Source organism: Bactrocera tryoni, chromosome 2 (genome assembly GCF_016617805.1).
Source record: "Bactrocera tryoni isolate S06 chromosome 2, CSIRO_BtryS06_freeze2, whole genome shotgun sequence".
Classification (NCBI taxonomy): Eukaryota; Metazoa; Arthropoda; class Insecta; order Diptera; family Tephritidae; genus Bactrocera; species Bactrocera tryoni.
This window is the reverse complement of record NC_052500.1, coordinates 18,765-30,075: the sequence shown is the minus strand read 5'-3', so window position 1 is coordinate 30,075 and position 11,311 is coordinate 18,765. Positions and strand designations below refer to the sequence as shown.

Below are 11,311 nucleotides of genomic sequence, written 5' to 3'. Positions count from 1 at the left end.
ATATACATATATAATGTATAAATGATCACCATGGCAAGAAGAGTTTAAATCAGGGTGACTGCCTGTACGCCCCTCTTACCGCGCAGACAATAACATAAATAAAAATTGAGATATCCTGATGAAACTTGCTATAATGTTCTTTGGAAATCAAGGAAGGTCGGTATGGGCGTAATCGAATCACTGCCTCGGCCACAAAACGCCATTAAACGAAGTCCAATAAGTGCAATAATTAAGCACTTAGGATGCATGACTGTAATAGTACGGTACACAGGATGGCAATATCGAGGGATATCTGTTGGCTACAAATTTTTTAAATTAGGCCACGTGCCAAAAATTGGTAAAATAGAGTGAATACTTTCCTTATACATATCTAATAAAAATAATTCGAACTTCCGATTGACTTAATAACTAAACTATCGGTCAATATGTAAGCAATTTCAATGATTTTCGGAAAGAATCTCTAGGTAAAAAAAGTGTATCTTCTTGAATTTGCTTTAGGTGTTACAAACAAACATTGGGCCAAAAAAACTCGTATACTCTTTTGCAAAATATTCATTAACTATTTACTTTAATTTGGCAAAAACAGTCAATTTCTCCTCGTCAAGGAGAATGGAAATGTATAAGCGAAAATATTCCTTGCCAAAAATTTAAGGACCACATGGTCCAAGTGACCTTGCTTTAAAACAGACCTGGTTACATATCTAACCGTATGTTACGCTGCACTGGACCATAATGCTCTTTTATTCGGTTCTGTTTACTGTTATTAATAGATCTTTACTCAGTTGTTGATTTTTTTTTCACGAAATAAGACGCGTCAATTTACACAAATTGAAAAAATATTGTGCATATTATTATGCAAAAGTGAATAATTTTAATATCTATTGAGTGATTAGTGAGTATGTTCAGTATTAAAAAAAGGCACTTGAAATGCTTCTTTGAAACAAACAAAAAATTGATAGATGCAAATGAGGCATATTTTCAAATTCGTGGAAACGGCGCCGCTTTGTGGCTGTTTTTTTCATTGCCTTGTTACAAACAAGTGTACTACTATATTAAGTTTTATTATTTTGAAATATGACATCATAAACTTATCTAAACTATTTAATTTTTACATAATTAGAACTTTGTTGTTGGTGTATTAGTGCATAGGTCTGTTGGAAAGCTACCTCAAAGAGAGGAACTGCAAGTTTTCCCCCCTATAACAGATGATAACAATTCAAAACTAGTGGGGAAATTCAATGACAACAATTGAGAAAATTAAGTATAACTCCTTTGATTTATACCTTAAAATAACTGTAACATAGGTATATTTTTAATGTTTAAGTACTTCAATAAATAATTTCAATAATTTAAGTTTAAATTATATCATTAATTGCATTATAATAAATAAAAAGATCTATGGTAATAAAAACCATTGTTTTATTGGACAAAAACAAGGATAGCAACGCTGTTTTACCTATTACTCATCAAAAACATGGTACAATAATACCATAATAATTGATGATATTTTATAAGTATATACTCTACTAGACTAGACGAAGGAGTTTGGTGGGTGGTCCTATGCTATGCAATGTCCAATGACAACAAAATGTTATGGTGACTATATTTTCTTCATATGTTTCGAACCCTTCGGTCACTAGTTTTAGTTACAACGTACTGTGACTCTACTATTTGGAGTTTGATGGGTGATCCTATGCTATGCAATGTCCAATGACAACAAAATGTTATGGTGACTATATTTTCTTCATATGTTTGGAACACTTCGGTCACTAGTGTTAGTTACAACGTACTGTGACTCTACTATTTGCAGGGTTTCTTTTGCTACTTAAACTGTATATATAGTATATACATTTGTACATACGTGCATATGTATCTATATATGTACATATGTCTATATGCCTAAATTCACTTGACCATCCATTTGAGGTTTGAGCCAGCATGGCAATAAAATATATATTTTTATGTTAAATTATGACTTATTAGTTAGATATCTGCCTGTCAATTTAACTACTCCTCGTCTTCTACTATTACAACGATTCATAAGTACATTTTGCACATTACAACTACAAGTGTATTGCAAACTTTGCATTATTATGCACGGACCGCTTCAAAGAGCTCGTAGAGTAAAAGTGATGTCACGTTTACTTGTTGTGTTTGTAAAAAGAAAAGATTGTCCTTTTCTACTAAGAATTTTTATTATACATACATACATTTACTCTAAGAAATATACATTACGTATATATTCATGTACATTTGTATGTATCCTTACCCATTAACAACGTTGTTCGAATGTTGTTATCAATGGCGACTCCTCTTTATGTCTGAGGAATACATTAAAAAGTTTTATTGGTTAATATAGTTAAGCATCAAGAGGAAAGCAATGTTCCATGTTAGTCTATGAATTACAATGTTTAATATGTAAATATTGCTGTGGATAAATTTACTATTAGAAACTTTGTGTATTTCAATTGTAAATATTACATCAGTACACATGTTCATACGATCGTTTTTAGCTTAAAAATGGAGTAATGGAATTATGTTGAAAACAGTTTTAACAAAAAAAAACGAAGCTGTAATACTCGGCACAAATGCCACAGATTCCGTACTAGAACTGCAGAAAATATATCCTCAAATGAAAATATCTTGGATACAAGTACTTGATTCCGATCGATCAGTTTGTATGTATGGTAGCTATATGCTATAGTTATCCAATCTGAAAAATTTCTTTGAAGATTGCATCATTGCCTTGGGCAATAACCCATGCCCAATTTCGGGAAAATCTTGTCGAAAAAAAATTTTCCGTACAAGCACTTGTGTCCGATCGTTCAGTTTGTGTTCAGCTATATGCATATTGACCCGGCCTGAATATTATTCGGAAATTGCACCCTCGGCTTAAATAATAACCCATTCAAATTGCTCGGACATATCTCGTCAAATAAAAAATATTTTCAGGCAAGCACTTGATCCCCTCGTACATCTTGTAAGGCAGCAATATGCTTTAATGCGAAAAAAGACGAGTGAAAAATTTCAGATCGATATCTCAAAAACTGAGGAACTCCATATATACATACAACGGACGGACGGACAAACAGACGAACATGTATAAATCGGCTCAGGTCGTCATGTTGATTATTTATATTTTATAGATCCTCTCCTAAAAAGATACTAAGAAAAATAAAAGCGTAAGAACGAGCTTTAGCAAAAGGCAAATATAAAACTACATTAAAAACCATTAGTGCTTCCGTTATTTCATAAGTTAATTTTCTTATATTTACAAACGCCCTCTGAAGTTTTATCCTAAAAACGGATTTAACGTAGACAAGCTCTTTTTAATTTAAGCCATGTCCAAAACATTTTACTTTTCTATGTATTACATATCGAATTTTTCGATCTATTGCAATAAATTTTTTATATCCAAACAAGCAAATCTACGAATTTTCCTGACCTAACAAAAAGATTGTAATGATTTTTATCTGAGAATTTCTTTAAAATTTATTGTTATGCATCAAAGGCATTTAACAGTCATAAGGAACCATGTCGTATGAGCAATACAGAAGTTATAATTCGCTTATATGAAGGCTAAAAAGATACCAAGAAACAAAATCTGTTATCATTGCTCAACATTTGACGTATAACTCTAACTGCACATAACCTTTAAGTGTATGCTTTTATATAAAAATCATTAACACTTTAGAGAGCGAGAGGAAAATTGTGTATTAGAATATAATTATTAGTTTAGTTTCCTCGTGTAGATAATTAAAGTAATTTTTTTGCCCACGCTTTACCTACGATATGTAGATAAATACATACTTAGGTAACAAACAGAATGAAAGTCATAAATTAATCAAAATAGAAGCCACACAAACAATTTTTTTACAAATAAATTTATTATAACATGAATGGAAATAGGTGTCACATCTATATCCTATAATATATTATAATTTATAAGGGTTGCACATACTTGCTTATTTTCTGCAAAAATCATTATGGAAAATATGATGAACGTATGTAATTTATGGAAATGTTGAGTTAATTCGTCGCAATTCCGTACACATTTATACATACATAGATATATATAAGCAGTGATCCTTAATGGTACGTTGGAATAAATTTGGAATTGCCAGAATATGTATCTGTATAATGGTTTCTCATTTAAGCATGGGAATGTATGTAGGTACGTAATAAGAAAAATGTGTACGTATACATTTACAATGTTACATGCGTACTACATATGTATATAATCATATTTATAACATTCGAATATATGCCTTTTCAAATACATACATATACTTCACATTTAAACTATTTGTAGCACTTTTACTTTTAGAAGCAGCTTACTGCATTGAAATAACAACGCCAGTATATACGTCCTGTATTCCCCATTCCGTTTCGACCAATAATACCATTTAAATCACCAGAATCGTCATCTCTTGCCGCAGCACCCGTAAGCATCGCTACATCTTCGACGTTGCCAAGGTTTCCTCCCAAATCCAAGTTATTGCTTCCTCTTCTCTGAAAGCTCTTTGCCATTAACTGAAAATTTCTCACACACATGCCCAAATCTCAATGCAATTATGCTTTAATTATCCAACTTACAGTTTCACCAGTGGCACGATTTATGGAATTTAAGTCTTTGAAATCGTAATCCATCACAACTGAAGGATCATCATCGCTGTACATATGATTACCATTGATTTGCTCATAATCATCATCATTATTAGGATTATTATCCCCTTTCATGTTGGCGTTTTTATCGTTCTGTTCCGCATAAAAATCGCTTATTTTACGACGTTCTTTTTCTAGAGCATGATGTAAAGCAACCATGAGTCGGTCTAACAAAAGAGCAGCTCGCTTAGGTACTACCATCTAAAAAAGTAAATTTAACCCTTGACGTATAGTAATTGGTAATTTTGGTATAGGTATGTTACAGTCAACTACATGCAGAAGCAGAGTAAAGTTTCATTAAATATTGCTGTGTACTTGTATGTATATATGTACCTTGTAAACAGTAGAGCTTTAGCATACAAATTTTTATGAATGTATGCAATTTATATTAAATCTTTATTTTAATTCAGAACAATTGACAATAGAACCTCATTGGTGCAATAGTAAAGAAGTATTTGCTTTGCCAACATCGGATAATGGTCAATGATAAAGTTACTTTCATGTGAAAATATTTGGAAAGAGCCTATTATCCAATTACTGGGAAGACTGATTTCAATTGTATCAAAGCATATGTACATGTAATGGTTTGATCTAGACATGCTTATTGGAGTGACAACGGCTATCTTCATTATTATCACTAGCAATAACTCACCGGATACTCATCATAATTGGCTTCGACCCGATCATCAAGACTAAAAATCTCCTCAGGCTGACCACTACCAATACGTCGTTTGTTGTTGGCAATTTGACTGTATTCGATATCACCCTTGCTAGTATTGCTAATTACTCTCTTCTCAGTAGCGGTAATACTGTTCGTTTTGCCGCCTGTTGAATGTGCCCCGTTTATTAGATAGTTTGCGTCATCACTGTTTGGTGTTAGATGATTTGCTGATATGTGACAACACATACGTAAGTCGGCATATTGCAGCAGTACGAATGCAATTAAAAGAAAAGCATATTGTTTTTGCGGTGTTCGAACGGAGACTTGGATATTGGAATAATAACGTTCACGTAAAATTGAAAATACATGAAAAAATGTCTGTTGTCCTATATTACTCTTAATTTTCTGCATATATACTCTCAATGTTTTATGATGCATTTCCAATCATTTATTAGTTCAGTATGTATATCAGAAATATGGTTTCGAAAACTAAAGAAATTCCACGTCAAAAATTATGATGAAGAAAGGATATATGACACTAATTCGATTACAATATTCAATAGAGAAGACCTCTAACAGTTTGTCTCAAGTACTTTCCATGAATATATTATATTTCTTTCGAAGTTTTACAACGACTATTTCAAGATTTTTTTAATCCATCTGTTTGAATGGTAATATTTAGTTGCACTGGTGCTACTACGACTTTGGTCATGTCTTTTTATAGTAGAACTTCTTTACTATGTTTGTGTATCCTATGCATATGTATTTACACATATTGGAAGTACATATGTATAACATATTTACTTTGCATTCTTATTTTTATGGTCATTAAAACATGTTTTTTCCATACCAGCTTCTTAAGTCATTGCCACATCAAACAGAGAAATGCTTTTTCAAAATTATCCGTCTTTTCGATATATACATATAGTTTTTGCTTATAAATCATCATGTTTCTGTGGTTGTTATAATTAATAATGTATCCGATGCAGTATGCTTTAATACATATGTATATGTATTTACATTTATACATACATGTGTGTGCGAGTTGGTTTCAATTGGGTTGTAATAGTAAGGACTTAACATCAAACACAAAAAAAAAAACATTTTACAACGAATTCTGAGCGCCTTAAGCATTTGGAAAAAAAGCGCTGTGGCTATTTCGTCTTGTTAACGAGCGGGAGCATTTTCAATAAGTGCATACATTTTTCTACTTATTGTCAATATGAGTCCGCACATAAAATACAATATACATAAGTAATATACATATGTATATATAAGTATATATATACCCTGTATCAAGTCCACTAGTAATAAACGACTTTGCAACTAGTATGAAAAAATGGGTCGAGCGAATCATTATTCAAAGAAAGTGCGTCAAAAAAGGGTCACACGAAAAGGCAAAAATATGTGACAAAAAGGGCCGCCCACGACGAAGGTTATCAAAATATTGCAATATTGTGGATGCGAGGTCTGTTTCAGTTCGTTGCAGGCATTCAACAATAATTAGGTGCACAAATTCCTTCAAGAACGGCAAGACGACGAATTCTGGAGAAAAACCCTTTGTCCCGAATGGTGCCAATGCTGAGCAAATTTTTCGAATTAGTACTATGGATGACTCTAAAAATATCATTAGAAAATTGTTATATACATAATTGGTGTAAGTCTAATGATTTCCGATGTAGTTTAATTTTAAATTTGTGGGCGTACACCTGATCTATTTCTTGAATAATTTGAAGCCTCACTGTAGATAGTTATATATGGTAGATACGTTCGTGCCCGTTTGTATGTCTAAAAAACGGTCTTTAACATCAACGACCATCCGACTTCAGTTTAAACTAAACATCATTCACTTTATTGTTATTACTATCAATAACAGTTTAATTTTTTTTTGATTTTTATTAGAACATTTTATTACGTTTTTCTGGGTATAAAATCAACCGGAACATCGGAAATCACAATATTGAGCATACTGGGGCTAGAAGAATACAGACCTTCATTTACTTTTGATATTGTGGGAAAAAAAGTATGCTAGACACCATATTTCCACGCAGTTGTTATAAGATACCTTACACTTTGATAATATACTTAGTTATAATAATAAAGTCAACTAGACTTAAGCCACATTTTAAAATAAATGAATGAGATCCTAAAGGAAGAGATCGATATCCAGATAACTAAAACCCTTGAATTATAAAATTAAAATTGTTAAGCTAAATTAAATAATAAATTATCGTACTATGAAAGACATCTTTAACATATGATATGAGAATTTACCGGAATATTTCACAATTTTATATTTTATATGGGGTTTAAATATTCCAATGAATTACCAAATGAATAAAAAAGATGCAGAGATTCGTGCTTTTAAAACCTGCTTTGTGAATATTATCATTCTTTAATTGAGGTATTGATCAGATGAAACTAATTAGAAATTTTGACTCTTCGATTTGATTGGCGTTTTATGTAAATTGGGCGAATTTGTGGTCTGATATGATTATAATAATATTTTATAAACTACATATATAACGTTATACGCATCTCTCCTTCTCCAACGAATATAACAATAGTAATGCACAAACGGGCTAACTACTATGTTTTTATACATATCTCATCTATAAACAAATGGTATGTTTTATCTGATCCCATAAAAATAAATGCCAACTCAAACAATAAATGTCCTGCAATTAAGCTAGAAAAAATCGCAGCATCCCTGTTCGTTTCTTTGAGCATGCGCTCGAACAAAATTTTATTTACCAGATTAAATGAAACGTCAGAAAGAGAACTCAAAGGCTCGGCATTAAATTAAGTAAATTTTAGTTAAAATTAAGTAAAATATTGGCAATAAAGGAAAAATGCAGACATCCCATTACGATAAAAATAAACGAAAATACCACGATACGAGCTATGAGTAAGCGAATTATCAGTAAATGCAAAAAATTATGTATTCGTAATATAATTTCCTTTTGTGTGACAAGAAAAATAATGAAACTAGGAAAAAATTCATATTCATATATTTGTATGCATTAACACTAACTTTCAGGAATGAGTAAGTTTATGCCTTTAAAAACAAGTCTATGTAATAACTATTTACCAAATACTATATTTAAGGAAAGGCCAAAAATATAAGAAGGATTATGAGAAAGTATTCTTAAATTGCCGTGCTTATTCTAATTTTCCTTAAAAATTATTATTGTCTAGTGGCGGTGAACTACTGGAAAATGATGTGTTTATATTTATGTTGAATGGTCTTTCTTCACTGCACATCTTTATTTTATATAACTATAGTTTTAATTTAATTTTTGAAGTATTACGATAAATATGTACCTTTTCTTTGACTCATTGTATATGGATACAAGATCTTTAATATTTGTTATTTTTATTTTTTATAGGCAAAAATATCTGTTGGACACGAAATATATGATGAAACGAGATCTCCAACACTATTACCGGTACTATCACAGCTCGGACAAAGGTCGACTTAATTGTAAAAAAATCATATTTGTTATATTGTGTGTATGTTTTTTCGCATATCTATTCGTGGATTACAATATTCGTACAAAAATCATTAAATTTCGGGATCGTTTCGAATTTATAGCTCGCATTGAATCACAGTATAACGTTAGCCAAACCTATTTTGTAAACACTCCAGGTTGCCACATTCCACATTTTGATGTGACTAACTATCGCTTAATGCAATATATGGGATTACCACCAAATCTGACATGCAAGAAAGCTATAACCCGAGCAAGCGAGGTGGGTTCACGTTTTTGGTGGACCATAACCGACGAAGAATTAATGTTTTATTATAAAATAAATGATACCAGCAACATCAATTGCCACTATAGGCCGCTAAAACACAACTACAAAATTTCAAGTAGTACATTCGGTGATGTAGTTCCATTCAAGTTGCTTTTCAACCAGTCTATTGAAATTGCACCCGAAATAGAATTTATACGAGTTCGTTGCTCAGAAAAACATAGACAATACTTCTATGAAGACTACCACTTTTTTGCTGTAAATAAAACACAACCAAGAACGAATTATTTTACGAAAAGTGAGAAAAATAAAATTAATAAAAGGGTAACAAGAGTTAAAAAAAAAGAAAACTTCAGTGACTACTTACATGTAAGGGGCGATGATATAAATGAGTCTACACAACAGCTTTCTATAATGATTTTAGGAATTGACAGTGTATCACATTTAAACTCTTTACGATATATGAAGCGTACTGTCGATTACATTCGAAAGCGCTTAAATTATGTTGAGTTTTGGGGTTTTAATAAAGTGGGTGACAACGCCTATTCCAATCTAATTCCACTTCTTACTGGCCTCGCTGCAGATGAGTTGAAATTATCTTGTATGCGGGCAAAAAAATTACATTTCACTGAATGTCCATTTATATGGAAACGATTCAAAGAAGCAGGATATATGACTTCGTTTCTCGAAGATGTCGCTCGAACCAGCCTTTTCAGTATGGACACAATTTTCAGTCATCCCCCCACCGACTATTATATACGCCCCGTGGTTATGGAAATGGAGAATCATATTGGTTATTATTACTCCTTTAGCGTTAATTTATGTATGGGAGGACGACGCACAATTGATTTGGTACTCGAAATGATCCATAAGCTGAATCCATTCCTTCAAAAAGAAAATTTCTTTTCATTCTTTTGGCTTGCGTCCATGACTCACGACTTTATATATATGCCAAAATTACTGGATAATGATTTTGTTAATTTATTTGAGCATTTCCAAGAAACTGGGATTTTAAATAAGACAATAATTCTTCTGACGAGCGATCAGGGCTTACGCTGGGGCTCATTTCATGGAACATACCAAGGTATGATGGAAGAACGACAACCCTTACTCATAGCCATTTATCCGTCTTGGTTTAAGCAAAGATATGCTGAAGCTGTTGCTAATCTGGAAATCAATGCCAAACGATTAATAACTGCCTATGATGTATATGCGACATTTTTGGATCTACTTAATTTACATAATTTGCAACCATCCACGTTAAAGGCCCGCTCTAAAGAGCTCCATGATTTTGATACGATTCCCAGAGGTATTAGTCTATTTCTTCCTGTACCTGAGACCCGCACTTGTGAAAACGCGGGTATTGCTTCGTACTGGTGCACATGCTATCAACGAACAGAAATGCCAACGAATGATGTACGGGTACAGGAAGCGGCCCGTTATGTGGTCAAATTAATCAACGAACAATTGAAACCGTATCCACAATGCAGGATACTTTATTTAAACTCTATACTGGATGCAGTTTTGTTGGGACCACATTATACTATTATCAAGGAAGTTAATGATGATTATGCTAACGACATTTCTTTAAGATTACAAACTAAACCTGGATTGGCAGTATTTGAGTCAACGGTACGTATATCAGGGTATACAAAGAGGCTTACAGGCTCTATAACCCGGCTTAATTTATACGGAAGTCAAAGCTATTGTATAAATATAGATGCACTTAAAATGTATTGCTATTGTCACAGATAAAAAGCATTTGCAATAAAACTACCATAAAATATTTGAAATGCAACTTAAAACAATCAACAAATACATTCGTTTTGTTTGAAAAGAGATTAAAAAATAATTAAACATAAGCATCTACTTAAATAAATACACATATGAACGTATCAATATACAGCTATCTAATTTTTAAAAATGGACTTCTAGCACTTGAAAGCATTTTATTTGTAAAAACAAGCAAGTAGTTATTTAATATTTTAAAATTTATCAACTTTTAAATTAACCGAAAATCTAATTAATCATCACCGCTATAGTAAAAGGTATGGGAAACTATTACTGCGTTAAAATAACTGATTTATGACGCTATATACATATGAATGTAGAGAAAATATTGAACAACGTTCATTAGAACAAATGTATACATACTATACATATGTATATGTATGTATATGCGTAAGTATGGACCAAAAATAGTAATAGAAATTTCTTCGTTATCATTTG

The 11,311-nt window shown here is 32.0% G+C and overlaps 2 protein-coding genes across 3 annotated transcripts; one reads left to right on the top strand and one right to left on the bottom strand.

Moving 5' to 3' along the window:
- Positions 1–3,917: 3,917 nt before the first annotated feature.
- LOC120768469 lies at positions 3,918–6,435 on the bottom strand. 2 transcript variants are annotated; one of them, XM_040095174.1, is made up of 3 exons: positions 5,318–6,435; positions 4,597–4,866; positions 3,918–4,533 (listed from the first exon to the last, which is right to left on the bottom strand). In XM_040095174.1, exons 1-3 carry the CDS (start codon positions 5,762–5,764, stop codon positions 4,324–4,326), a joined length of 927 nt encoding a protein of 308 aa, XP_039951108.1. In that variant the 5' UTR covers positions 5,765–6,435; the 3' UTR covers positions 3,918–4,323. The 2 variants fall into 2 exon arrangements, with proteins under 2 accessions (XP_039951108.1, XP_039951109.1); XM_040095175.1 differs by having other exon boundaries at positions 3,918–4,512.
- Positions 6,436–8,073: 1,638 nt separating this feature from the next.
- LOC120769330 lies at positions 8,074–10,977 on the top strand. The gene is made up of 2 exons (XM_040096286.1): positions 8,074–8,234; positions 8,716–10,977. The coding sequence occupies exons 1-2, from the start codon at positions 8,179–8,181 to the stop codon at positions 10,835–10,837; spliced, it is 2,178 nt and encodes a 725-aa protein (XP_039952220.1). The 5' UTR covers positions 8,074–8,178; the 3' UTR covers positions 10,838–10,977.
- Positions 10,978–11,311: the final 334 nt, after the last annotated feature.

Bases quoted from the DNA above. Each gene is read 5' to 3' on its own strand.
- LOC120769330 (XM_040096286.1), top strand. From the start codon at position 8,179: ATGCAGACATCCCATTACGATAAAAATAAACGAAAATACCACGATACG. The intron at 8,235-8,715 runs GTAAGCGAATTA...TATTTTTTATAG, and splicing joins TACCACGATACGAGCTATGA to GCAAAAATATCTGTTGGACA.
- LOC120768469 (XM_040095174.1), bottom strand. From the start codon at position 5,764: ATGCATCATAAAACATTGAGAGTATATATGCAGAAAATTAAGAGTAAT. The intron at 4,867-5,317 runs GTGAGTTATTGC...TTACTTTTTTAG, and splicing joins CCAATTATGATGAGTATCCG to ATGGTAGTACCTAAGCGAGC. The intron at 4,534-4,596 runs GTAAGTTGGATA...AGAAATTTTCAG, and splicing joins ATCGTGCCACTGGTGAAACT to TTAATGGCAAAGAGCTTTCA.